This window comes from Lingula anatina, chromosome 2 (assembly GCF_051362555.1).
Source record: "Lingula anatina isolate TDL-2025a chromosome 2, LinAna3.0, whole genome shotgun sequence".
In the NCBI taxonomy this organism is placed as follows: domain Eukaryota; kingdom Metazoa; phylum Brachiopoda; class Lingulata; order Lingulida; family Lingulidae; genus Lingula; species Lingula anatina.
The window spans coordinates 3,733,983-3,758,879 of NC_141768.1; the positions used below are offsets into that span (position 1 = coordinate 3,733,983).

Consider the following 24,897-nt stretch of genomic DNA (forward strand, 5'->3'; position numbering starts at 1 on the left):
ATTTAAGTACAAAGCACATAAATATATTTCAGTACAAATTATTTCTTCTTGTTCGGTTGTTTTTATTTATTTTTAAAATTTACTTAAATGTGAAAAGTAATAGATGAACTGCAGAACAAGAATGAAATGAAATGTGGAAACCGTACAAGTTTTAGTCATGTGACTAGTCACGAGGACTGTAAACAATCGTGCTTGACGTTCTAGACATAAGTAATTATAAAGACACGAATATGCCTCATACAGTCATTTCAGAGGATTGACACTACATATCAGTAAGTCAGTTAATTTGTTTATAGGCTTTTTAATGCGTGAGTGTCGCCGTTAATTTGGGAGAATGGAAAACAAAGTTTGTTTACATTCGGTTTCTGGGTCTACTCGGAGCTGTCGGTCGCTTTGATAAATACCAGTAAAACGCCAATGGTCCACTACTGCCTGTGTCATGTATGCAGGGTCACTAAATATCATTTATCAACAAGGAGCATTTTCAAATATGCAAATCTTGGTGCGTATTTTCCATAGTGGTTTTTTTTCTGATTAAAAGTAAATCTACATAAAAGATGACTGGGCAATTAAAAAAAAAATTTATTTAAACTAAATGAAGCATAGTTTGACACTGCCTGTAACCGGATTTAGATTCGATTTCTGGTCTCCTCCTGAAATTAAAATTTTGACAAGCTGAATCATATGGCACCGTTTGCCCTCTGAAATACCAAAAATACCACGCTAAGTCAGGTGGGGTGGGGTGGAGGATCGGCTTCGTATCTGCAGACCCCCCTTCAAATAATCCTGGGTCCGCCCCTGCATGCTACAGGCTTTCATAGATTAGATGTTCTTGCAATGCCTAAGTTAATACTAAAGCATTTTAAAGAAGTGCATCTAATGAAGATGAGAAAGATTTCTGGTCATAAAAATATAAGGTAAAATATAGGTTTTACCATTTATGTAGAAGGCTATTAAAAACAGTGCTGTGGTTATAATCAAGTGTAAAAGATAATTGCTAGCAATTCAAGCATTTATTTCAGGGGAGATTAATAATTGGCCGTCTGCACATTGGTATAGAAAACAGAAAATTTCTTGAGAAGGTTACTATTTACTGTACTTAAAAAAATCTGTTTATTACTTTTTTTGTTTCTTTAAAGCATTTTTTGTAACTTAATTATCACAGACATGCTGAAACTGTCAGTCCAATCGGTCAGTTTATCTGGACCTGTAAAAAATTGGACTTTTAAGAGATGCAATTTTGAATTTACAGTCATCATCTGACATACTTCACTAATAAAATTATATAATACCCAAAGTGTTTTTTCCCTTCCATTTCGAGCCTATCACATTCACAATCAAAGTAAGCTACTGTAATAATACTGGTTGTATCTGTCTCATATGAATAGGGTGATTTTTGGTTGGCCAAAAATCCATTCGGTCAGGCAAATTTTTCATTATTGCCGGTCCAAAGTTCCGACCATTCTGAATAGTTTTCATCATGTCTGTTATCATTTGAAAGAAAAAAGTGAATAAAGGTCAGTGACAGATGACTTATCGACATGTTTAAACTGAAATAGTAATACTGTTAAAGCATGCTTCTTCATATTAATCAGTCAGAAAAATCTTATCAAATATCTGATAAGATGAGTGAAAAAATACAAAGTACGAAGACCTAGAGTCAATAGTGATTAGAGATACCGGTATAATGCTGTGTAAAATTATTTTTGAACAGTATAATCCTAATCTCTCTTCAATATTATTACTAAGCGTGGCTTGACTTTTGGACTCTCAAAACCATTAACCAGACTAGATAAAACTTTGCTAGTTAGTGGGTTGATTTGCATGACTTACAGGAATTTTGTTTTTTAGTTGGAGACCATGTACAAGGTACAGAAACTTCAAACAAGAAACTGCTCTGTCAAACATTGATTAAGAAAGCTTCCTGATCCAGGACTGATCGAGGCAAGGCTTCAGAGACAGTTGGCCAGTTGGCCCAGTCATCAAACAATATGTCCAGCTCAAACCTTACTGACCACCCAGGGGAAACAACTCCCCTTACTGGGAGTAATGCAGCCAGCAGCGGCAGCAGTTATAAAGTTCATGTCAAACCCGAGTCCAGTCGTCGCCTGGTGACAGTTTGTATTCTGATGACAGAACTGTGTGAGAGGCTGACTTACTATAGCATCAATGCTAACTTGTTGATATTTCTGAAGAATCAGCTGAAGTATGATAATGTTACGGCAACAGTCATCACTTACTTGTTTACAGGTGAGAACAAAGGTATTTGTGACATACTGTACATACAATATATATAAATACTGACTTGAATATTTTCATATATCTGACATGTATATGGTTGGGATACAGGTAAGAATCAATATATTGATTGCATATAGCATATTGGATTACTGATTATACATGTAAATATGCATAAAATTAAAAAAAGATTTACTACTTACTAGTATCATTATTTTTGAAGATTTGTAACAAAAATTTGATTGCCCTGGGCCTATATATTTTTACCTAATTCTGGGGTAGCGCTAGCAATTTTTTTGCGCTTAGCCAAATCACCACTTTTTTTGTCAATTTGTTATCAAAATTATTATAATTCTAAAGCAAGTCAAATCAAGCCCTTTTTCTTTAGCCAGTTTAAGTTAATTTTAGCATTTGGCTAAATTGGCAAGTGTTAGCGCTACCCCAGTAATTGGCTAAGACAAAATCTTTACTTAGATTACCCTTATGCCCAGTAAAGTGGGCCTAGTTTACAGTGGCCTTTTTATTTCAGGCACATGTTACCTTGTTCCGGTAATAGGAGGATGGGTGGCCGACTCTTTATCTGGACGCTTCAATGCAATATTTGGTAGTGGGCTCATTTATACAGTAGGTGAGGATGTCATGTCTTTATTTACTTACTTCAACTGTTTTTTTAAATATTTTTAATTAAAAAAATTTTTTCAAGGCCCTGAGCGCTCATGGCTACAATCGGGTCATCTCCTAAAGTTATACCCATTTTTACTGATCTTCTATCTTGCAGTAAACATGTTATCATTGTAGCCTTGTTAAACCTGTGACATTATCAGTTGAAGATTTATTCAGTTAATAAATATGCCAGGATAGGTTATGTATTTATCTCAAGTGACCTTAGGTGGCAGATTCTGTAAGAATTAGCTGAATATTTCAAAAATATGACAGAAATTGCATCCTTTGCTTACACTAAAATATGCACCAAGCCCATGGTATATTTTTGAAAAAAGCACCATTGAATAGAGAAAATAGTATTTTTTATCTTAGATCCACAATGATAGACTGTATAATTTGTTTTGCATTAGAATGCGTTCATTCTCATGCCTTATGTCACATAACTATAGTGAATTTATTAACATTGTTGTAAAGTTCTGTGTGAAGTACATGTAAGTTTTATGATTTACTTATAGGCTCAATCATTCTACCAGCTGTGGCCTTTGATTACCAAGGAGCTAGTTCTAACAGTCAATTAGGGCTCTCATTGGTAAGACAATTATCTTAACAATGCCCTGTATTGGCTGTCATGATCACCAAGAGATAGTATAGATTGTAAGTGGTGGGGCTTGTGTGTTTATTGTAAAAGGGGGGGGGGGGCATATGGCATTTGGTATATAAACAGTTGAACACACTGAAGGTATATAAAGGCAACATATATGATTATTTGAATTATTTTACTTTCGATTCCTCATTTGATCTGAATAATAATATTAGAAAATGTAAGTGTCTAACTTCATTGTTGTCTTTTTTTTATTTTATTGCTAAAGTAATATTTTTTTCAAAAATAATTACCAGTGATTTTAAGTGGGATGAATCTAATTCTTTATATGTTTTGATGTATTTTAGAATTTTCTTACAGGGAGAGATGCAGGGTTTTTTCCTCACTGGTCTATTTCTGGTTGCCATAGGAACTGGTGGTATAAAGGCAAATGTAGGTCCATTTGGTGCTCAGCAGTTAGAAGACCTGGGATCTGATGCAGTGCAATCATTCTTCAATTGGTATGTTTGAAAAGATACATTGTTATTGACAGTTGCTCTTACAACTTGATAATGAAAGTAGTCTTCAATTAACATCACTCTAACGTTTTTTTAGTTATTTAATCTTTTTTTCTATATTTCATTTAGGTACACCATGGATGTTTTACAATAGTGTGGGTAGAAGAGTAGAAAAAATAATATTTTGGGATGTAAATGAGATAACGAATTGAAACGGAGTTCAATCAGTCAGGGTAAAAGCGGGTTTTTGAATGTGATTTTCCTAATTTATCATCATCTGTTTTCAATCCATATTACTGTAGATATCTGTTTTTTCTATCATTTCTGTCTTTTTTCTTTCTCCTTTCTTTCATTTGATTGTTATACAGAATAGGTCATCTCACGTGAGTATATTTTGATCAGTGGCATGTGGTTATCTTCTTGCCAGGTGTATTATATAATAATTGTGACCCTGTGTATATAGCTTGTATATTCACATCAGTCCGAGAGGGGGTACTACTGCAAGCCATGTATGAATGTCAGCTGTTTATTTGTCCTCGTTTTTCTGGTTTTAACATTTGAAGCATGCTTGAAATGTGTTAGTAACACTTTTGCCCAAAAAAGTTTTTTTTTTCTTGTGCCAATTTCGTGTGCCAATGAGGGGTAAATCTGTTGTGGTGTCAGGTAAATAAAGATTCATACAGTGCTAACAATAACAGCCAGTCTTGCTCAGCATGTATATTTAACATAATGAACAGTTTCCCAGTCAATTATATTTTATGGCAAAGGAAGCTGCCCCAGTATGTAAGCTGTGTTGTAAGATGCACAACATATCTTAGACAAATAACGGCATGTTACCAATATTATGTTTATGGTTTAAAGAATGAACAATTATTTCCTACCCTTAATTTTTTAAATTTCAATATAAAATGTGGCCTCTTAGAATAATAGTATAACCGTAGTTTTAGTACCCCAACGTACCATTCTCCAACATCTTCACATTTTCTTTTATTGTTCTGTTGATTTGAAATGATTATTGATTCAAAGAATTTATGGAAAATGTATGTTAAAAATATTCACATTATGTAGGATGTGCATGCCCTCAGGTTGCTCTCTGTATTTACATGACTATTATAAGGATTACATATTTTCAAGCCATTTTTAATCAAATTGTTTTGGTATATCATCAGGATGCAGACATTTAACTGCAGTCTCTCCTCTTTGCTTTGTAAATCTTGGATTTAGCTGGACCCTGCAAGGACCCATAGGTGGTCTGATAAAAAGGAGGGGGGGGGGGGGGGTATTGTTCCAATCAAGTTTCTAAAACCTGAAAGCAGGCTATAAGACTGTGTTAAAGTTAAAGTTGAAGAAAGAACAGGAGTTTTGTAGTCATTGATGAGTTTTGTTATTTTCCAGGTTTTATTGGTTCATTAACCTGGGCTCAGCAGTATCCTTCTCTATAGTGGCCTACATACAACAGGAGATCAGTTTCTTCTGGGGCTATCTGATCCCAGCAGTATCCTTGATCCTGGCCAATGTCATTTTCTTTGTGGCCAAGAACAAGTATAAAGCTCATGACCCTGGTGGTGAGTGCTTTAATAATAATTCATAGATTGGCAAAATTCATAATTGAGAGTCTTTTGTAGTTTTTTAAATGGGGTTTGTTTTGTTTTGTTTGATTTGGTTGTTTCATTGTCTGCTCAGACAAAAAATACCTTTGACATAAAATTGGACTGACTCATATCATCACATTCGTTTTATAGAGAGTGTTCTAGCCACCACAGTTTCGATCATAAAGGAAGGTGTTCAGAAAAAACGCCACAGTCCTGAAGTTTTAGACTCGTACCTGGATTATGCCAAGTATTCCAATGGTGGGTCCTATACAACAGAGGCTGTGGAGGGAGTGAAGATGCTGGGGAGAGTAATCCCAATCTTCATTGCTATGATTATGTACTGGACTATCTATTCCCAGGTATGGTATTGTGCAAACTATCTCAGCTAAGATGAAAACAGAATACATATTATCTGAGTGTATTCAAGATAAAAAGCCAAAAGTATTCGAGAAAAGAGAAAGGATTCATATACCTCCCAAGAAAGAAACTGGATTGAGAATATAGGAATTAAGAACTTTTTTTACAATATAAATTTACTGTAATTAGAACTGGACTGGCTTTGAATGTATTTCATTTCATTTCCCTTTACAGATGCAAAGTACATACTTACTGCAAGGGACCCATATGAAATTAGGCTTCAGCGATGACGATTTTAAGATCCCTGCTGCATCTCTTAATCTGTTCAATGTCGCCATCATCCTCATTCTTGTTCCTATAATGGACCGTATTGTCTATCCTCTGCTGGCCCGTGTGAAGATTTACCCATCACAGTTGGTTAGAATAGGTACTTAATTAAGAGTGTGCGTGTGTGTGTGTGTGTTGTTAATTGGATGGCAGGTTGGGGTATTGCACTGGAGTCTCCTCTTTATTACGTGTATTACATACATTTCCTAAACTGGTGTTGTCAAAGTAATACACTATTAGTATCGTGATTATTACTCAGGCCCGTAGCCAGGGGGGGTTCGGGGGGTTCGAAAGAACCGCCCTCTTTGCTGGGAAAAGGTCCACTTTGGATAAAATTTGATCTAGGTACATGATGGTTTTATGGTAAAAGGTCCACTTTTTCAAAAAACGAACCCCCCATTTGAAATTGCTGGCTACGGGCCTGTTACTAATATTACTAAATTGTATAATTATTACCAAAAATGATAATTTGAGAGGTGGAAAAGCAATGTGAGGAGATAAATATAACAAAATTTAAATGAAATATTAGAAAAATGAATATCTTAATAATAAAGTTCATATTGCTATACAGGTATAGGCATGGTGCTAGCCACCCTGTCAGTGGTAGTGGCTGGTTTTGTAGAGGTGGCTAGGAGAGATGAATTACAGGTATATGGGGGAATAGTACAGACCATATCAAATGTACAGTACAATGCTTCCAGTATCAGTATCTTCTGGCAAGTTCCACAGTTCACCCTAATTGGTGCTAGTGAGGTGTTTGCTAGTATATCAGGTAAGAATGAGAGAAGTGAAGTTTTTCTTTTAAGTTGAAAGAATGCTAGCATTTTCACATATTTTTCAATTTTATAATTGTTTTTACTTAAAAAGTTAAAAAAAATGGTTTCAGTTTGAGAGAATTAATATTAATATTGATTATTTTTATTATTAATATAACATTAATTTTATTTTCAATTTAAGATGTATCTCTTGTTTATTGCTACTATATTTAAGTTGAAGCTTCTGTAAAATATCAACCTCTCACTTCATTGCATTAGTTGAGCTGTGCAATGTTGGTTGTTATTGTTTTTTTAACATCATTGTGTTTTTCTTTAAAAATAAAAATAACCTGTGAGCTACAACAACACATTAAATGTTGTTTTGTTTCAAAGCTTATAAATTCAGTAAATGGTTTGTACATGAAGCATCATTCTTCCTCTTCTGACTGAATGTTTTAGAATTGTTTGGTCATAAGTCCAAATAACTTCAGCGGACCTCATTTAATTACCAGCAAGTACCAAAAGAAAGTTTATACTTAAAGATCTGTTCTGTGCTTCTCTACTGATTTAATAACATCTGTGATGTGGGTGAAAGTGATGGTCATCACTCTAAGGGGCCATTCAGAATGAGAAGATATGAGTGCTAACTGGTCCACGGCCTAAATATGGCGGACCTACATGAAAGGAAAACCACTTTAAAATCCTGTTATGGTCTCTCTGCTGCTCACACACCTCCCCACGCGTTGTCGCTCAGCCGGTCAAATTGAGCCAAGATTTAATTACTGTGCCCCTGCAGGCACGACGGATGAGGAGGCGCGAAAGAGGCGGAGAGACGATTACAGGATTAAGCTGTCTTCCTTTCATGTAGGTCCGCCATATTTAGGCCGTGGACCAGTTAGCACTCGGATCTTCTGAATATTTTTGATCTTTCTTTAAGTTTTGTTTGCTCATGCTGCTGGTCAATTTTGTTCTTCAGGGCTGGAGTTTGCCTACTCCCAGGCACCTGCTGTCCTGCAAGGTCTTATTATGGGGATGTTCCTACTGACCAATGGTCTGGGGAACTATTTGGGGTCAGCACTGATTGCCATTGTCAATGCAGCTACTGTGGATGGTCAGTTCTCTCTCTCTCTCTCTCTCTCACACACACACACACCCACAAATATAAACACATACAGCATTGTGTTTTTGTAGGTATCACCATAACTTACAAAATACCACAGTGAACAAGTACATGCAATGTTTCTTAAAAATTATCTCATTTCAGATCCCTGGTACCCAAATGACATCAACCAAGGACATCTTGAATATTTTTTCTGGTTGTTGGCCGGCTTGATGGTATTAAATACATTAGTGTTTGTTGTGCTGGCCTGGAGATATAAGCCTGCCGACACAGAGATGCCTACTTTTGGAGATTATCAGAAAAAGTATGACTTGTTACCTGGCGATGATTATGAGCCAGTAAAACACAACTTTCAGGAAGAAGCAGATTTACACCATTCCAAACATGCTACTCATTCCACAGATGTATAGACTCTTCTTAATGATATTGATGCCTTTTTCAATGTTGTCAACTGTCCACAATGTTGTCAACTGTTGTTTATTGCAGCAACTTGCTTAGGGATCCTCCCTTTATTCAGAGGACCCATTAGACTGAGGGTCCTATGTTCTGAAGACACAGCAAAAAGATTCTTGCAGTGTACACCAGCATTATGGAGCAAAATATACATGGAGCACAACAAATGCAATTTGCAACACTCGCATCAAATGCATTTGTAATGCTGTGTCTGTCTGTCCCTTTCTATGTTGTATTATTTTAGGGTCTTACATGAAGAACCATTGAGAATAAAATGAACTGCTCCAAAATATTATAAGCACGCATTGCTTCTGTTGAATACAGCAGCAATTACTTATTAATGTAACCAACTGCATTTGTTGTGCTCTTTATCTGCTCTTTATTTATCCTGTGCCATTTTTCTATCTGTACGCATTCTATCTGTGTCTTTGGAATATTAGCACATCTGAATAATGGGTATTCGGTATAAATTTGGAACAGCAGACATTCAGTATAGCGGTCGATATTTTATGAGGGATTCTTTAATTTTTGGAGTAATGGATCCTCGGAATATAGATACGGCCCTCTCGCTCAGGAGGGTTAATTGAAAACAAGAAAATCCAAATAAACTTGTTGCAAGAAAATACTCACCATAAAAATTGACCAGTGGGTAATGCACTTTTTTGTTTTTCCACTTATAATAATAACTTAAATTAGTTAATTGAAGGGTTTGCGTACCAGCACAATTAATGTCAGAGTTACAAAACTTAAATAATGAGATTGTGCTATGGACTATTCAAACTTTAATGAGTATTAGTCAAAACCATTACTTTTTCCTTTTTGTGATTTAATTTATTTAAAAAGCAAAGGTACCAAGTAGAAGTTACTTTTTATCCTTATTTTAATCAAATGTTTTTAGATTTCCTAATTCTAAACTCATATTTCAACTGCTGATCAGCACATTCCATTCAAATGATATTTTAATGTCTGTGATACCAAAAGTACAGGTATTATGTAATATGTGTTAAATGTTTTGTTGAATGTCAAAAAGAATTTTAACTTAATGTGTTGCGCCATATTATTTTCTTATTTTGTTGTGTACTTAATTCTCTAAAGGACATCAATATTCTCTGAAGCCTTCAAACTGGCTTTATTTCAATCTAGTAAAAATGGAATTCTTACATATTCTACAGTGTATTTATACTTTTATTCTAATTTAAGAAACATTTATATTTTGAGGATTGAATGTTTTTATGGTGTCTTTTTATATAGATTACAGAATGCTCTTTAATGCTCTTTAACTTGTTATCAATCCATTGTTACCAATCCCTTGTTAATGTGTTTGTGTCTACATGATTAACATACATCAATTTTTTTACAATGATTTTAAAATTTCTTCGAAAAATTATTTTTAAATATCAGTTTATTTTAACAGTTCCTTTCTAATTTAATTTTAATGAAATACCTCTTCCACAACATAATGCTTTATTTAATATAAATTTAAAGAGGAATGCAATTATTATACTGTGTACATCAGTGTATCTGTGTTATGATATATGTTATGTTATGCCTTTTTTATTTATTTATTTATATATTTATTTATTTTATTAATTATTTTTTTGCTCGCTCTGAATTTTAGGGCTTATATTTTAGTGCAATGCTTCATAGCTACACCTGCTGTTGTAGGGGTTCAGGGATTGCTAAAATGATCATACACTAGGATCCAAGATCTAATCTTGGACCCTAATCATATAGTATCCACATCCTATCAAAACTGTAGACACATATAAGATGTATAATTTTTGGAATTTGGTTTTTATTAATTGATCAGGTGTAATTAACGTTCTGATATAACAGAGAGACTGGTGCGTGACAATGACTCTGCTTGATCATTTCCATGGGCGCTAACATCCTGAAAACCATATGTATATGTACCTGGTGCATTTAAATAGACAGGCTTTGAGCTTTAATCAAACTCAGTTACACAAGCATAAGGACACTGATATATACATGTAATTCGATGTAATGCTAATTTTGATTAAAGATTCATATATTTCTTTACTGCAGTACTGTTTTTAATCGAAGACTCCTCTCAAAACAAATGTCAGTCATTGTGCTTTCCTGTTATGATCGCCCAACAGGTTTTATGTCAGTAGTAACAAACCAAGACAAAAAGGTTGATTTTGTGTATCAATCTGCAGTTACTTTAACTCGTCCTTAGCACAGTACTTGTCTTTCAACACAGCTGAATCAGATTCTTTTAGCGTTCCATCTGACAGAGAAGTCCTGGACAAACATCCATGTAAAGCAACCGTGACAAGTTCAAAGAAGTCAAGGAGCCCGAGCGTCTGGAACCTGTCACGGGATTTGATACAAATAACACCAGCGTATCTAGATGTACGGCTGTTAATTAATAGCGAGGTTAATTTCGAATTTACCTCCAGAGTCGCAGATTGGGTTTGGGGAATATTTATGGGGCATTGTATACCCTCTACCAGGGCAGCAGATTAATTATGTGCAGTTTTCTCCAACGCGACAGTGGAGAAATGTACCATGAATTAGCCAGAGACATACATAGTGTTTCTCTGAATGTCTAGTGTAAAATCAATCTGTGGCCCTGGTAGAGGGTAAGCACTATACGTAACCGCTGCCACTGGTAATATTGGTAAAATGAGTGAGGGCATGCTCTGCAAAATGATGGAAATTTATATTTAACGACACTTCGAGTACGGGGAGAAAGATTGAAATGATGGGAGAGTAAAGAAAGGACAAAAAAGTTCTTATGATAGCATTATATGAAATCGCGGGTTGAGTCATTTATTCGGTGATCGCAATCACAAATGTACGGCTAGAAATCACAAATAATTACCGACCTGATATATTATGTGTAGCCGACTTTTTTGTCACAATTTCGCCGCAGAAGCCGTAGCACGTCTCTACCTGTGTTTATAGCATTAATCATCTCTCTTGCAAAAACATTTATCTTGTTATTTAAAAATAACAAAGAACACTTAGCATCCTTTACAAGTGTCAAACACTGAGAAAATGTTTATACAAACAACGGAGATCTACTGTGAATCTAGTGTGTTTGTCATTTGGGGTTATCACCGGTTGTCTGATGAATGGTGTCAAAAGTCACACATTTTTCCAAAATCTCAAATGAATCATTCAAGCAACAATTACAACAACTCTGTGTCAAAAACATGCATAAAGCGTACCAGTTTCAATTGTCACTGATTAATGAGAAAAGTCCGCCATTTAGATGTTTAAAACATGTGCGTTGTTTTACACTAATGATACAGAGGATGAAAATGTTGCCCGAAAAGCAATATTTCATCCTTTCGATTACGTTTACACAGGAGAAGAAACAGAAAAAAAGAAAGAAAAGTAAAGAAAAGAAAAAAGAAAGAAAGAAAATGAAGCTGGAAGGAAAGAGAGTAAATTGAAAGTTGTTATCGATTAATATGCTTTTAAGAAATTGTAACTATCATAACGAGTAAAATTATGTCTTATATGTCTGTTGATAAATTCTTGACATTTCTATTTATTCAGACAAAGCACACTGATATGCTTTTTTTTATTTTGGAGAAAGGAGAGGAGCACAAAAGGAATATGGTGACCCCATATCATACGATTCAGATTCAGATTCTTTATTGATAAACACCTTCACATTCGGGTAGAATGAATGACAGCACAACTTACCATAACAGAGCAAAAATAGATAGATAAATATCAGGGGCGGATCCAGGATTATTTGAAGAGGGGAGGGGGGGGGGGGGTCAGCGGATGCAAAGCCGACCCTCTTCCCTCCCCCTTGGCGTGGGGTTCGGGGCTGGTATTTTATTTTTAGAAGGCGAACGGTGCCATTGGGACGGTTTAGAACTATGATTCAGCTAGTGAATATGTCAAAAAGATAGTATTAGTGTAATTTTTTCAGAAATTGAAGGGAGTCAGGACCCCCTTGCCCCCCCCCCCCAAATCCGCTACTGAATAAATAAATGATTACAGTGATTATATGAAATTTATAAATGGATACGAAGGATCAATCAAATGGTGAATGTATCTTGATTTGTAAAAATGTGCTGGACAAAGTTGAAAAACATGGATAAGACCCCGACACACATTTTACTAGTCTTGACTGCACTTTTATCATTGCAAGAGTCGTTATAACCAAGGCAGTTTGCGAATCAAACATGCGATGTCTTTTCGCGAACTTTCACGCTTTGGTTGTTACTAGAAACACACAACGTGTTGATTACCGACGCCTGCTGATTGGTTCAAAGTTTTTCTTACGTCACGGGGGAAGTTTGATTGGCAGCACAGCAGCGGTCCATAAATCCAGAGGCAAGAGTGCACTGCAGGCCAGAGAACAACATGACTTCGCTGATAGACAACGCCAACAATTCTGTTTTCCAAAACCCGCAAACTCAACTATTACAGAACTGGGTGTTCTTAAACCTACCGAACGACAACCAAGTAAATCATCAAGTCAACCAGAACTTTCAGTCTTCCCTATACACGGATCCATGGAGCCCAACGCCGCAAGTGAGTATATAATTTCTATTCTACGGAAATGTCAGATTTCCCAGATAAAGCATAATATCTGCGTTTGACCTTCTGTTCACCGTGGAAAGTATGCTTATGCATGGATTGTCTACGTTTTGCAGTTCCAATATCACTGAACCCGTTTGTTGTGTTTTTAACGCACGTTTGTGTTGAATATGTTGTGTACCAAATAATAAGCATACCTCAACCGGAGTATTTATTTTTAGTGCTTTTATATGTGGCTGCAGTGCTTCCCTCATAGCCACACATGTCAGATGATGTCTGGCTCTGCAGATGCACTTCTTCAGGGCAGCTCAAATTAACATCCTTCATTGCCTATTAAAGTTTAAAATGTTTTGTAAATAAAGAGAGGCCTAGCTAGATTTCTTCCCTTTGACCTCCAGGCAATCGAAGAGACAAGGGAGTTTATCCAAGCAATGGAAAAGGAGTTGAACAACAATGAACCAAACTTCTTGGCCACACTCAGTGAAATGGGTGTTACTACGGTAAATTCACAATGGGCTCATCTTATTTTAATAAGCAGATCCAGTTTTATTATGAAATTATTGGGGTTTGACATGGTCAGGATTGCAATAACTGTGTCCCCTGAAAACAAAACATACCAAACTGCATGTTACCACAATTTATTCACCATTTCTGCACATCATATGAGAAAACAAAGATGCATGTATCGTCAGGATGTTCCTATTTAGTAACAAGTCAATTTTGCATGCATTACAAGTTTTGTGCTTTTACAAAGTGTGCCTTTATCATAAGAAAGCTGGATCCGATTAGTATTTTAAGAAAATTATCTAGAAAAACTAACAGCAGTGTTTTTATTTATTTATTTATTTATATATTATGATTATTTTGAAATTTTGAACTTGTGCAATAAGTAGTAATATTTTCCTTTATCCTAACTGTACTTAAGGCATTGTGTTTTGAGGACATATTTTGTCTACAATGTTTTAAATTTCATTCATAAAATGTCTTATTGTAACATTGTTATAAATCTAGGAGTGTGGGAAAATTTCTAAACCGAATAAAAAAAAACATTGAAATTGGTAACTATAAGGAAGGATTAGAGGGATAAAAGTAAGGCTTGACTAGGCCTTTTTGTGAAGGAGTGAAATGGTTTAATTTCCACAAGTATAAACATGTAACTGTTAGCTAGCAATTTTAGCAATGAATGTTTTGTTTTACTAACTTTTTTATTCCATTTCAGTAAATTTGAATAACATGTAACAGTAAATATAGTGATGTAGTGTACTATATATTTTCTTGACATTTTAGGGTGGGCCAAACATGAATGGGATAGTTTCCAACGATCTGACAGACCAATTCTCTCAACTTACAATATCAGCGTTTGATCGCAAGCCTGGCAAGCGGCCTCCAAGTACTTACCTATGCCACCTGTGTTTCACAAAAGGCCACTATATCAAAGACTGTCCACAGGTAAGACGTTTTGATTAACTTGTGTTTTCTAATGTTTTTTATTGCCATAATCCGTAAGGCATTTCAGTCTTGTACAGACAATAGGGACGTGCACAGTACATTAAAATGTTTTTTTTATTGGCTCCTCATTTAGAATACATCTTTAGACTTTCTTTTGGCAAAAATTGGGGGATATATACTATTCTGTTTTACACCCCCTCCCCCATATGCTTTGGTATCTTATTATTCTTTTGAATTGGTAACTTCATGTGGTATATTTTGTAAGTCAAAGCGAATTCCACTAACATGTTTGAAAATGTGGGTATTGTATCCTTGGATGTCATTTGTCACTTAGACGATATTGGATTTATCTTACTGAAAGAAAATATGTTGTACTTGAGCTAGACTCTAAAACTATAATGATGTTATCTTTATGTAATGATTTGTTGTGATTGCCCCATTGAAGGAAATCCTTGCTTCCTTAAAGCATAAATACCTATTCTTCTAAAAGTTATGTAGCAATCTTTTGAAAACATGTTGAACTGTTTAGGTAAAGTGGATTAGCAGATATTTACCAGTTAAAAAAATAGCATTTAGCATTTAATGACATTTATGGAATACAATCTGAAGGATCTTCCTTTAGGTTTTCCCTGTCTATTCTCTATTGATACATGTATGTACATTAGGTCTACTTCAGATAAGAACTAAACTTTGTAACCAAAATGATAGTCTTCTTTATCCCAAGATACATCAAAAGTCCAATAAAAAGGATATTCTGTATTGGAGGATTGTATTGGTTACCTCTGCCAAGGAGGTTATGTTTTCACCCCTGTTTGTCATCAACATAACTCAAAAATTTATGGATGAATTTCGATGGAATTTTCAGGGTAGGTCAGAAATGGGTTAACTTAGAAGTGATTAGTTTTTGGTGGTGATCTGGATCAATAATCAATCAATAATCAATAATCAAAAATAAAAAGAAATAAGTCATGAACCGATTTTGATGAAATTTTCAGGAACTGTCAGAAGTGGGCCAAGGAACAGATGATTAGTTTTTGGTGGTGATCCGGATCAATAATCAATCAATAATAATAATTTAAAAAAAACTAAATCATAATGAAAATGATAGAAAGAAAATTTAGGGATGAAACTGCATTGGGTGGAGACTTTGCTGCCTTGGCGGAGGTCTGGGCTCTCGGAGTGCTTTTCTAGGTTATCATGAAATAGAGAAGGCACAGTGCTCAAGGGCTTCATCAGCACATAGCGTAGCACTAAGATCACAGTGTTGTGTGTCCCTGTCACAATTATAATTATAATACAATTATAGTACAATTTATATATTTATCTAATATTGTTGTTTGTCATTTAATGAAGTTGAGATGGACTTAACTCCCCCCCCTTCTCTTCTTGAAAATTACGTGTTTTGTAAGTCTACATTCTAGTCATCTAACATATTTTGTTCTTTGTAGGCTTAGCTCTCATTATGTTGTCACTGTAGTTAATATTTGTTGAAAAGATGTCATTTTATACAGATTTATTGCTTAAGCATTCTGGCATAGTTAAATTTGGATTGTATTGGGCTAGACATAGGTATAGGGGCAGCCCCCCCCCCCAAATAAATAAGTAAATAAAATAAAAATCAAAAGTTAAGTATTGCCTCCTATTAATTTTTCAACACTTTAGTACTAGTAGCTGTTCTGTGGAATTACAGTTTCCCTTAATAAGTATAATATTTGAAGTATAAAAAGTGTTAAAGTAAAACATAAGAGTTCACATGTTTGTGTAATGGCTGCAGTTCTTATTTACTGGATACGAGAATAAGTAAGGGCATGCATTTCAGAGAGAGAACGTATAAACATGCATGATAAGAGAAACTGCCAAGAACTTGTCTCTATTTTAAGAACTCAGTCCAATGAATAGTCCACACTGCCCCACACAGAATTCAAAACAAATACAGGATTGTTTGACAGAAATGCTCCAGCATATGCCTCATTTAGTATGTAGATGAATGTCAACAAATTAATCCATAAATCAAGTGAAAGTTGCTGTTTGGCCATACAGTGTACCAGGCTGTTTACCTCCTGTGCAGGTGCTTCCATTCAAACAGAGGCATGCAAAAACCTATCAGTTTTTTTTTTCTGGTAAATAACCTTGTAAGTTACAAAAATAGCAATTCAGTGAGATGTTTCATATATTATTGAATGGATGTTATCAAACTGAGTTGAAAATGTACCTAGTTAAAAGTTTATTTTTAACTCTCATCCTCTAGTTGTGTCAGAAAAGAGGGCAAGCTTTTTCTGTTGGAGCAGATCAGGTTTCCCTCATATGCATTTCTGCAACCAAAGAAGGTATATGACATTAACCTGGATTAGAGAGGGCTTACGGATAGGAAAGCAAGACATTAGTAGAACTTGCTTCATTTAGATATATAGTGGTTGTGAAAAACATTTGTCCACTCCCCACAAACAAGATTAAATTTAATTTAAAGAGTTAAAAAAGAGTTGATCTTGAAGAGTCAAATAAATTCAGATTACAAGACAGCAAACTTGTACCATTCATCTTAAGACCTTGTACAATATCTGGGTCAATGAGGTTGGGGGTGGTAATGAATTATTTGTAGAAATGGACATATCCTGAGGTTACCAGTGGCAACTCTTTTCAGTATCCAGGTAATTACTATACCTTAAATAAACAAAGTAACATTAGATGTACAGCTGTATCAGGTGCAAACAGTTGCTAGGCAACTGGAATTTGTTCCTTAGAAATGATGTACTCTTCTTGAATATGGAGTGGCATTTGTATAGTCCAGAAAAAGCATCAGTGAAAACTTTTTGACTTTTTTTATAACATTGCAGTCAGTGATTGCATAATATTGATATAATTTTTGAATTATAAATAAAGAAAAACTTCACAATCTGATTATTGATGATTATACTGCACATTGGTTTGATTCTCTACTTCTCTTTAATTGAAGATAAAAGGGTCCCATTCAAGACTGCTTTTACAAAAACAGTTTTAGGTTGTTAATTATAGTAAGGAAGTAGATGCTTTCATACCCCTCCCCCAATATTCTGTTATCCCTCAGATCTCTTGTATATCATTCCTTGAAGTTGTGCTGACAGCTCATCTTGGGTATTATATAAGGATGGCATGGTGATTAGAAAAGGGGGGGGTTGATCATCAAACAGCCTGCCTCGAATTTGACATGATTGCAACTTACTACCAGAACTTTTAAAAGATTAAGAATTGATTGCATAACAGTGTCCCTCCCCTTTAGCCTATCTTTACAAAATTGTCTTAGATATATTTAGACTTCGTTCACATGCAATGTCTATTTTCTATTTTCTATTTTCGGTATGTCTTATGATCACGGTCTGTGCACTGAATATCCCGCGGTGTAATTACTGGCAGCGCGAGCCAGTTACTATAAGTTACTATAAGTAACTGTCTCGCGCTGCCAGTAATTACGCGGCGGGATATTCAGTGCACAGACCGTGATCATAAGACATACCGAAAATAGAAAATAGAAAATAGACATTGCATGTGAACGAAGCCTTAATTTAGTGAATTAACAGTCTCCAATAGGTCTGTGAATAATTAGGTATAAAAGTTAGTGGACTAACAGTCTCCAATACATCTATAAATAAATCATATGGAGCTTTGAAGATATGCCACCACATTAAAATTCCCCAAGATTTGGGCAGAAGAGTGTCTGCTGTTGGTAGCATGGGTTGCATCAGAAGGGAAGTAACAGTAGTGAGAAAGGGCTTCTGTGGCACAGAATACCTGCTACCTATCTATCTATCTATCCATCATTCCTATCTGTAAACTTTTACAAATTTTATAATAATATATATTATATATATATAATTTTATTTATTTGTTCGAAATAGCTGCTCAAGATTCCTATTCCTCCCAATAAATTAATTATACAAGCATAATAATATTATGTTGTTAAGTCTACTGAACACTAGGGATTTTAGACTTAAAAAAATGATTCCAATTTCCAAATAGTGTAAGTGTTTGATACCATTATAGCAGTTCCCATCCACGACGCATCCTAGAAGAGGGAAACTTCAGTTTTTCAATGACAAACAAACCCCTGCCCCATAGCTGAAACAACAAAAGGGGAAAAAGATCAGTTTTAAACAACTGAGTTCAACAAAGCTGTTTTTGTTTATATTATTATCTTAATTATAAACAGTATACTGAATGTTTTGAAAAAAGTCTTATTTAAACTAAGGTCTTGCTGAGAGAGTAAAATCAAGATGAATGGAATGATCAGTTGATTGGGTGATAGAATGGCGTGGGAGTGATGTGTGTACAAAGAAAGTGATTGTGGTTTTAGGTGGGATTTGTAAGATCCATTTCACACTTAGTCTGACCAGATTGTTAACATATTAAGGGTTTTGTTAAAGAAGTGATCGGATTTGTGGGAAATGGTCCCAGATGTGAGATTAATGATGACCTTTGGGACATTTTGTAGACCACCCGCTGGAGCATCACAGGCAGGCACAGCATCAAGGAAAGGATGTTACAACATAAGTAAGAGGATTTTCAGGTGGAAAGGAAAAATATGTGCACTGTCTGTAGGACAAGTGTGTTGCGGGGTGGGGGGGGGGGGGGGGGGGAGGTGATAATGGAGATAGTGATATCATCCCTGTTGGTGTGGTATATTGTATTTTAGTTTGGTTTGTTAATTGAAAACGTAGAAATGTGGAATGTTACTTGATTGCGTTGAGGTCTTGCTGCAGGAAGGCATGTTGAAAAGGAAAAAGATGAAATGAGTTACAGTCCCCCTGGAAGTATACCATAGAGGAAATGATAATCACCAATCACATGTTGCATTTAATAAGTACTAAATATCAAATTGAGCAAAAGTAAACAATTTTTCTTCTTTCTATATTGATGGTTTTATCCTTAAATTGAAGCGAAAGAATGGGTTGAGATGGTGATTCATGTCGGTAGCATTTCTGGCATGTCTCAGTTTCAGCATTGGGGATATATCTAAAAGACACTTAGCACTACTGTGGGCGCATTTCTGCTGGTTCGGTGTCAAACAAATACAAGCAGAATGACAGATTGGTTTATGCAATACATTTGTGGTGAAAGATTGCCTAAGTTTTTTTTTTTAAGTAAGACAAATTAATAAAACTGAAAACATTTCTTTTTGATTGCACAGAAGAATAATTGTGTACTTTGATAATTTATAGTTGTTAAATTTGTATGTGTGGCCCCTCTCACATCCAATATTTTTTGTACCACATCAGATTGACTGGTCCTAACACTGGTGGAGGGGGGGGGGGGGAGGTGTGCCATTTTACAGAAGCTCCAAAGTACCTATCAACATAATTCTAGCAGACTGACCATGTTGGGGGAGGGGGTCTGTTTAGGAGAGTGTATTATACAGTGTGTGTTTGTGTGTGTGTAAGCAAAGGGGGGTGGGTTGGCATACAGTCTACTGATAGACAACATTTAAATTATCCCTGTTTCCTTAATTATAGTCATTTCACTTTGCCCTCCACTCTAAACCAAAAGGTGGACCAGGCAGTAAGGTGCATGGCAGTGCAGAGAATAGTTCTCTAGCACTAAAAAAAATAATTGCTAGTATTGCCAAATAACCAGTAAATGCTGCTTAAGAAAGTAAATTGCTTCCAAGTCTATCCTTTTAAAGTGCACTTAATTCAAAGGTTGAACGATAGTTGAATGATATAAGATGTATTATTTAACTGTGTGAAGGGTGCAGAGAAAGTTCATCAAAGAAAGCGGGCATGTCAGTCTCAAGGAATGACGTCAGCTTCCCTTACTTTTGAAGATAAGAAGCTGTAAAAAGAGAGGTCTGCACAATATAAACATAATTGGAAGTTAAAGAATGCTTTGTAAATGCCTGTCACATAAAATGGGGTTTGGTGTTTTCTTCATTTGGATTTATTACCTTATCCCTGGCAGGCTGCAGTTGTGTGCCTTCAAATTTTGATTGTGTTAAGCTTGTTTTATTAAAAGATTGATTTGTGTACAAATATGTCATTTTTTATTTACTTTTTCAAGAAAGGAAAAAATTTAGTCAAGGCAAGGGAACATGCGACAGTTTTGATATACAGTGAAAATATGCAAATTCACAGAATATTTTTAGTGTACTAAATCTCTGTGTACATGCGCACCCAGTTGTAAACTTTGTAGGTCACAGCTGATCCACGTGAGAGGCGGAGCCTAATATACAAATCATACCAAGTTTTACCTGTCAGTCATGCCATGTGGGCGTGGTGAGATAACACACTGGTAGAGGCCTCTTATGATGTTAAATAGAACGTTAGTGCCCAATTTTTTTTAACAAGCAAGATTTTTTTTCAGATTTGGAAAAAAAAAGGAAATGCTTTGTGCATACTTTCACCTTAAAAGGATTTTCCATTTCAAAGTTTGCATATACAGTATATATTTTCAGTATTCAAGATTGTGTTAACTCTTGTTCTTTCAGGCAAGGCCAAAAGGGGAAGGTTTGACCCCATACCAGGGCAAAAAGCGGTGTTTTGGGGAATACAAGTGTCCCAAGTGTAAGAGAAAGTGGATGTCAGGCAATAGCTGGGCCAACATGGGACAGGAATGCATAAAGTGCCACATCAATGTATATCCACATAAGCAGGTAATTTATATCAAAAAGAAGTTTTATGCTAATCATTTTCACTCTCAGTCCACTGATGAAAATATATATTTGTCAAAATCTTATCACTTTTTAGGGAAAATTACCTCCTTTTGAAACAATATCAATAGCTTGTTGTATATAGGTTTATACACTACCCAACACCCTCTAGTGTGGGAACTAAGTGTTGCCTTTGCATGGGAATTGCAATCTTGTAACTACTTTGGAATTTTCTGCCAAGAAGGCTAGTGCATTTTAATGATAAAAAGTGTTCCAGTCCATTGCAAGAGATGCCATTTTGTCAGTCTTTGTTCAAAACATGCTGAGTGGATATTTCAGATGCAGAAACGAAATGTTTAACATTGCACTGAACCATTTATAAGCAGTATTGAGTATCACTACAATATATTATTCTTTCATGCAAGCTATGCAAAATTTGAATGCTTATTTAACTTGGGCAAGATGCTAGGAATATATTTAAAGATGCATATTATTAAGCAAGTAATTATGTCAAATCATTGCCACTGAACCAGACCAAATGCCATCTGTGTTTCAAAAAAGTGTAACATAAAAAATACTAGGCTAGTGATGTTACATTATTTCCGGAAAAATTATATTTTGCCCAGGGCTCTTTACACAGACGTTTTGCTCACTCCTTGTGTCTTACCGATCAGATGGAAAAAGAAAATCAAATTTATGACCTGTGTTTCAAAAAAGAGTAACATAAAAAATACTAGGCTAGTTATGTTACGTTATTTCCTGAAAAATTATATTTTGCCCAGGGCTCTTTACACAGACATTTTTGCTCACTCCTTGTGTCTTACGGATCAGATGGAAAAAGAGAGTCAAATTAATGACCAGAAAACATTTACTTGAGAATTTTTACTAAACATTGGTTATACCATTTAACTTTTTTCTGGGAGTACATTGTCTGTCAGTCTGTCAGACACTTTGTCTTCTTTCTAGGTCACTGCTGGTTCACCTTAGCAATGACTATTTTAAGATTTAACTTCCTGTATATATATTTTTCAGCGGCCTCTTGAAAAGCCAGATGGTCTGGATGTGTCTGACCAAAGTAAAGAGCACCCCCAACACCTGTGTGAGAAATGCAAGATGTTGGGATACTATTGTCGGCGTGTGCAGTGAAGTCTCCACTATCCCCTTCTGTTAGGTATTTTTCAAAGGACACAGAGAGATTTGTGAAAAAACAATACTAAGTGAGGGTAATGAATTAATTTAAATCATTTTTCTGAGGACAGAGATTCTGAAGATTTACAGTACTAAGGGAGGGTAATATATGTTACTAAGTGAGGGTAATGAATTAATTTAAATCATTTTTCTGAGGACAGAGATTCTGAAGATTTACAGTACTAAGGGAGGGTAATATATGTTACTAAGTGAGGTTCATTTTGAGCAAAGATGGAAGTTGAAAACTTATTGACTTGTTTTAGCACAACAGAGAGAGATGTCTTTATAGCAATAAGTGAGGGGCATTTTAATAAAAGGAAACAAAATGAGGTGGGGATAATAGTAGTGACACAATATAATGATTTGCTTGGTGTACATGTATGTGAATGATAAAAAATTATGACAAAGGTAACTTTTCAAACATATTTTTGTGCATGAAATGCCTAATAGAAACATCTCTCTGGGGGGTGGGATGGGGACAACAAATTACTAAGTAAGCTCTTGAAACTAAAAAGTAGTAGTTTAGAATGTTTGAAATTTGAATGTTTCTTTTTTTTTTTTTTTTTTTTTTTTTTTTTTTTTTGTTAACTTGGACAATCATTCTCAAATTTTAATTAAAAAGGATATTGGGTAGGTTGTTTTTAAGTGCCTGGTATTGATGATAATGATATTTGTGAGTTTTTTATGAGATTATTTATTCAGTACACGTTAAAAAAATTTATTTGTACATCTCTGTACTTAAAAGTAGTACTTATGGAATCTCTTTGTCAGTGTTATTATGTTTGTGCCAAATATGTTTAAATTTTTCATTTTCAACAGTATTATGATATAACTAGGGGTGCTTTGATAATCATCTAAGTAAGAAATAACACATTGTTAGGTGTCATTCCACTTGTGCCAAAGATACATTTGTTTGTGTACAGTAATATATTATTACTATATCAATATAAGTACATTTCAGTAACCAGTTGTTGCTGTCAGTAGGAAATAATGTAGGTGATATGAATATTTGTTGTTGCCATGGCAACTTAAGATACTGATATTTTGGTGCTGTACAGTAATATAAAACACTTGTTTTCATTTGAGGAGTATGCTTCCCTAGAATATTATCTAGGTGCTACACAACTTGAAAATGGAGGTGTCAATTATAGTAGTTCATACCTATATCCTTTATCATTTAAAGTTTGTATATATTTATATGGATAACAGTTAAGATTATTGCTGCACTTTGTTTGTATATGTTGGAAATTTCAAGAGTTATGAAAAGACATACATACACTTGTTGATACAGTTTATATCATTATATCCAGGAACTAGAGTGTGTTATGTGTGATTGTGTTTGCACTTGTTCCCTGGAAATCATTGAAGCAGACGACATTTTGGCAAGGTGGCCATTATACAGGATTCCTCAGTGTTGTGTGATCTTTCAGACTTCAAGGAGTTGTGCATTACAGTAGGCATTGGCAGATACACTACCAGCCGTAGGTGTATACATTTGATTTTCTAAGAGTAGTGATTTTGAACTGTAAGTAATTCCTATTACCATTAGGTTGATGTGCCTCATTTAAGATCTTATTGTGTTGTTTAGTGCAGATGAGCCCCGAGTTATGGGCTAGGTTAAAACTGGAGGGTAAAGAACTTTGAATAGTATGTGAATGAAAATACGTGACTATTGGAAATAATTAGATCAAATAGCCCTTTTAAACATTAATTGACACAGGACCTTAAAATTGTACACTATTTGTGTAAAACTTGGGTTTTTTTTTCCTAGGAGGCTTTACCTGCAGTATACAGCAGAGTAGAGTTTAAAATTGAGGCAGTAGATTAGTATATAGCTCAATCAGTCATATCAAATAATCTTGAGTACCAGTTGGAGAATTAAAGATCTCTTAATCTTGTAAATAAACTTTTTTGTACAGACCCCATTTGTCTGAATATTTATTAGTTCTTTTGACAGTTCATCATAATTTATGGTAGGTAGGAATTAGTAATAATGAAAAGAGAGAAATGATTTTACTGTGTAGCAAATTACATCTGTTGCATTTGATTTTCAAGTTACGATGTTAATATTTGAGCTATGGTAATGACTGGATCTTTTCAATGTAAAAGTTTATCGATTTTTAACACAATTTGAAAGTTAAAATATATATTTCTTTGTAGCATATGTGGTGCTTTTATTGTATAGAATGGAACAATAAGGTAGCCTGCTTTTCAGTTTTGTTGTTAACTTTCAATGGGAGTGTTTAACTTCTACATACCTATGTATATTATAAATACATCACCTGTTTTACTCAGAATTTTCCCCATTGAAAAGATTGAGCCATTGCTGTATATGAAATTAAAACATCACTTCTGTTCAGTTTGCCATATATAATCTTCAGTTTTGTACAAATATGTATGTTATTTATTAAAGCAAATCTGCTGAAATTCTGGTTTTGTTTTGCTTACTGTTTCTTGCTGCTCATGGTTATGCACAGTGGATTACATAAATTAAAATTCTATACAAGACTT

At 34.9% G+C, this 24,897-nt stretch overlaps 2 protein-coding genes across 3 annotated transcripts; both read left to right on the top strand.

Moving 5' to 3' along the window:
- The first annotated feature begins 12 nt into the window (after nucleotides 1–12).
- Nucleotides 13–10,643, top strand: LOC106160432 (solute carrier family 15 member 4). The gene is made up of 11 exons (XM_013537055.3): nucleotides 13–272; nucleotides 1,852–2,250; nucleotides 2,768–2,866; nucleotides 3,417–3,490; nucleotides 3,863–4,002; nucleotides 5,395–5,564; nucleotides 5,742–5,950; nucleotides 6,183–6,375; nucleotides 6,847–7,047; nucleotides 8,007–8,141; nucleotides 8,295–10,643. The coding sequence occupies exons 2-11, from the start codon at nucleotides 1,992–1,994 to the stop codon at nucleotides 8,558–8,560; spliced, it is 1,746 nt and encodes a 581-aa protein (XP_013392509.1). The 5' UTR covers nucleotides 13–272; nucleotides 1,852–1,991; the 3' UTR covers nucleotides 8,561–10,643.
- A 2,262-nt stretch (nucleotides 10,644–12,905) lies between these two features.
- Nucleotides 12,906–24,813, top strand: LOC106160398 (zinc finger CCHC domain-containing protein 24). 2 transcript variants are annotated; one of them, XM_013536988.2, is made up of 5 exons: nucleotides 12,911–13,127; nucleotides 13,532–13,633; nucleotides 14,421–14,582; nucleotides 21,037–21,201; nucleotides 22,231–24,813. In XM_013536988.2, exons 1-5 carry the CDS (start codon nucleotides 12,957–12,959, stop codon nucleotides 22,342–22,344), a joined length of 714 nt encoding a protein of 237 aa, XP_013392442.1. In that variant the 5' UTR covers nucleotides 12,911–12,956; the 3' UTR covers nucleotides 22,345–24,813. The 2 variants fall into 2 exon arrangements, with proteins under 2 accessions (XP_013392443.1, XP_013392442.1); XM_013536989.2 differs by lacking the exon at nucleotides 13,532–13,633 and having other exon boundaries at nucleotides 12,906–13,127.
- The last annotated feature ends 84 nt before the right edge of the window (nucleotides 24,814–24,897 follow it).

Excerpts from the sequence above, each read along its gene's own strand:
- LOC106160398 (XM_013536988.2), top strand. The coding sequence starts at position 12,957 with ATGACTTCGCTGATAGACAACGCCAACAATTCTGTTTTCCAAAACCCG. Across the intron at positions 13,128-13,531 it reads CATGGAGCCCAACGCCGCAA|GCAATCGAAGAGACAAGGGA; the intron begins GTGAGTATATAA and ends TTTGACCTCCAG. Across the intron at positions 14,583-21,036 it reads ATATCAAAGACTGTCCACAG|GCAAGGCCAAAAGGGGAAGG; the intron begins GTAAGACGTTTT and ends TTGTTCTTTCAG.
- LOC106160432 (XM_013537055.3), top strand. The coding sequence starts at position 1,992 with ATGTCCAGCTCAAACCTTACTGACCACCCAGGGGAAACAACTCCCCTT. Across the intron at positions 5,951-6,182 it reads ACTGGACTATCTATTCCCAG|ATGCAAAGTACATACTTACT; the intron begins GTATGGTATTGT and ends TTCCCTTTACAG. Across the intron at positions 8,142-8,294 it reads CAATGCAGCTACTGTGGATG|ATCCCTGGTACCCAAATGAC; the intron begins GTCAGTTCTCTC and ends ATCTCATTTCAG.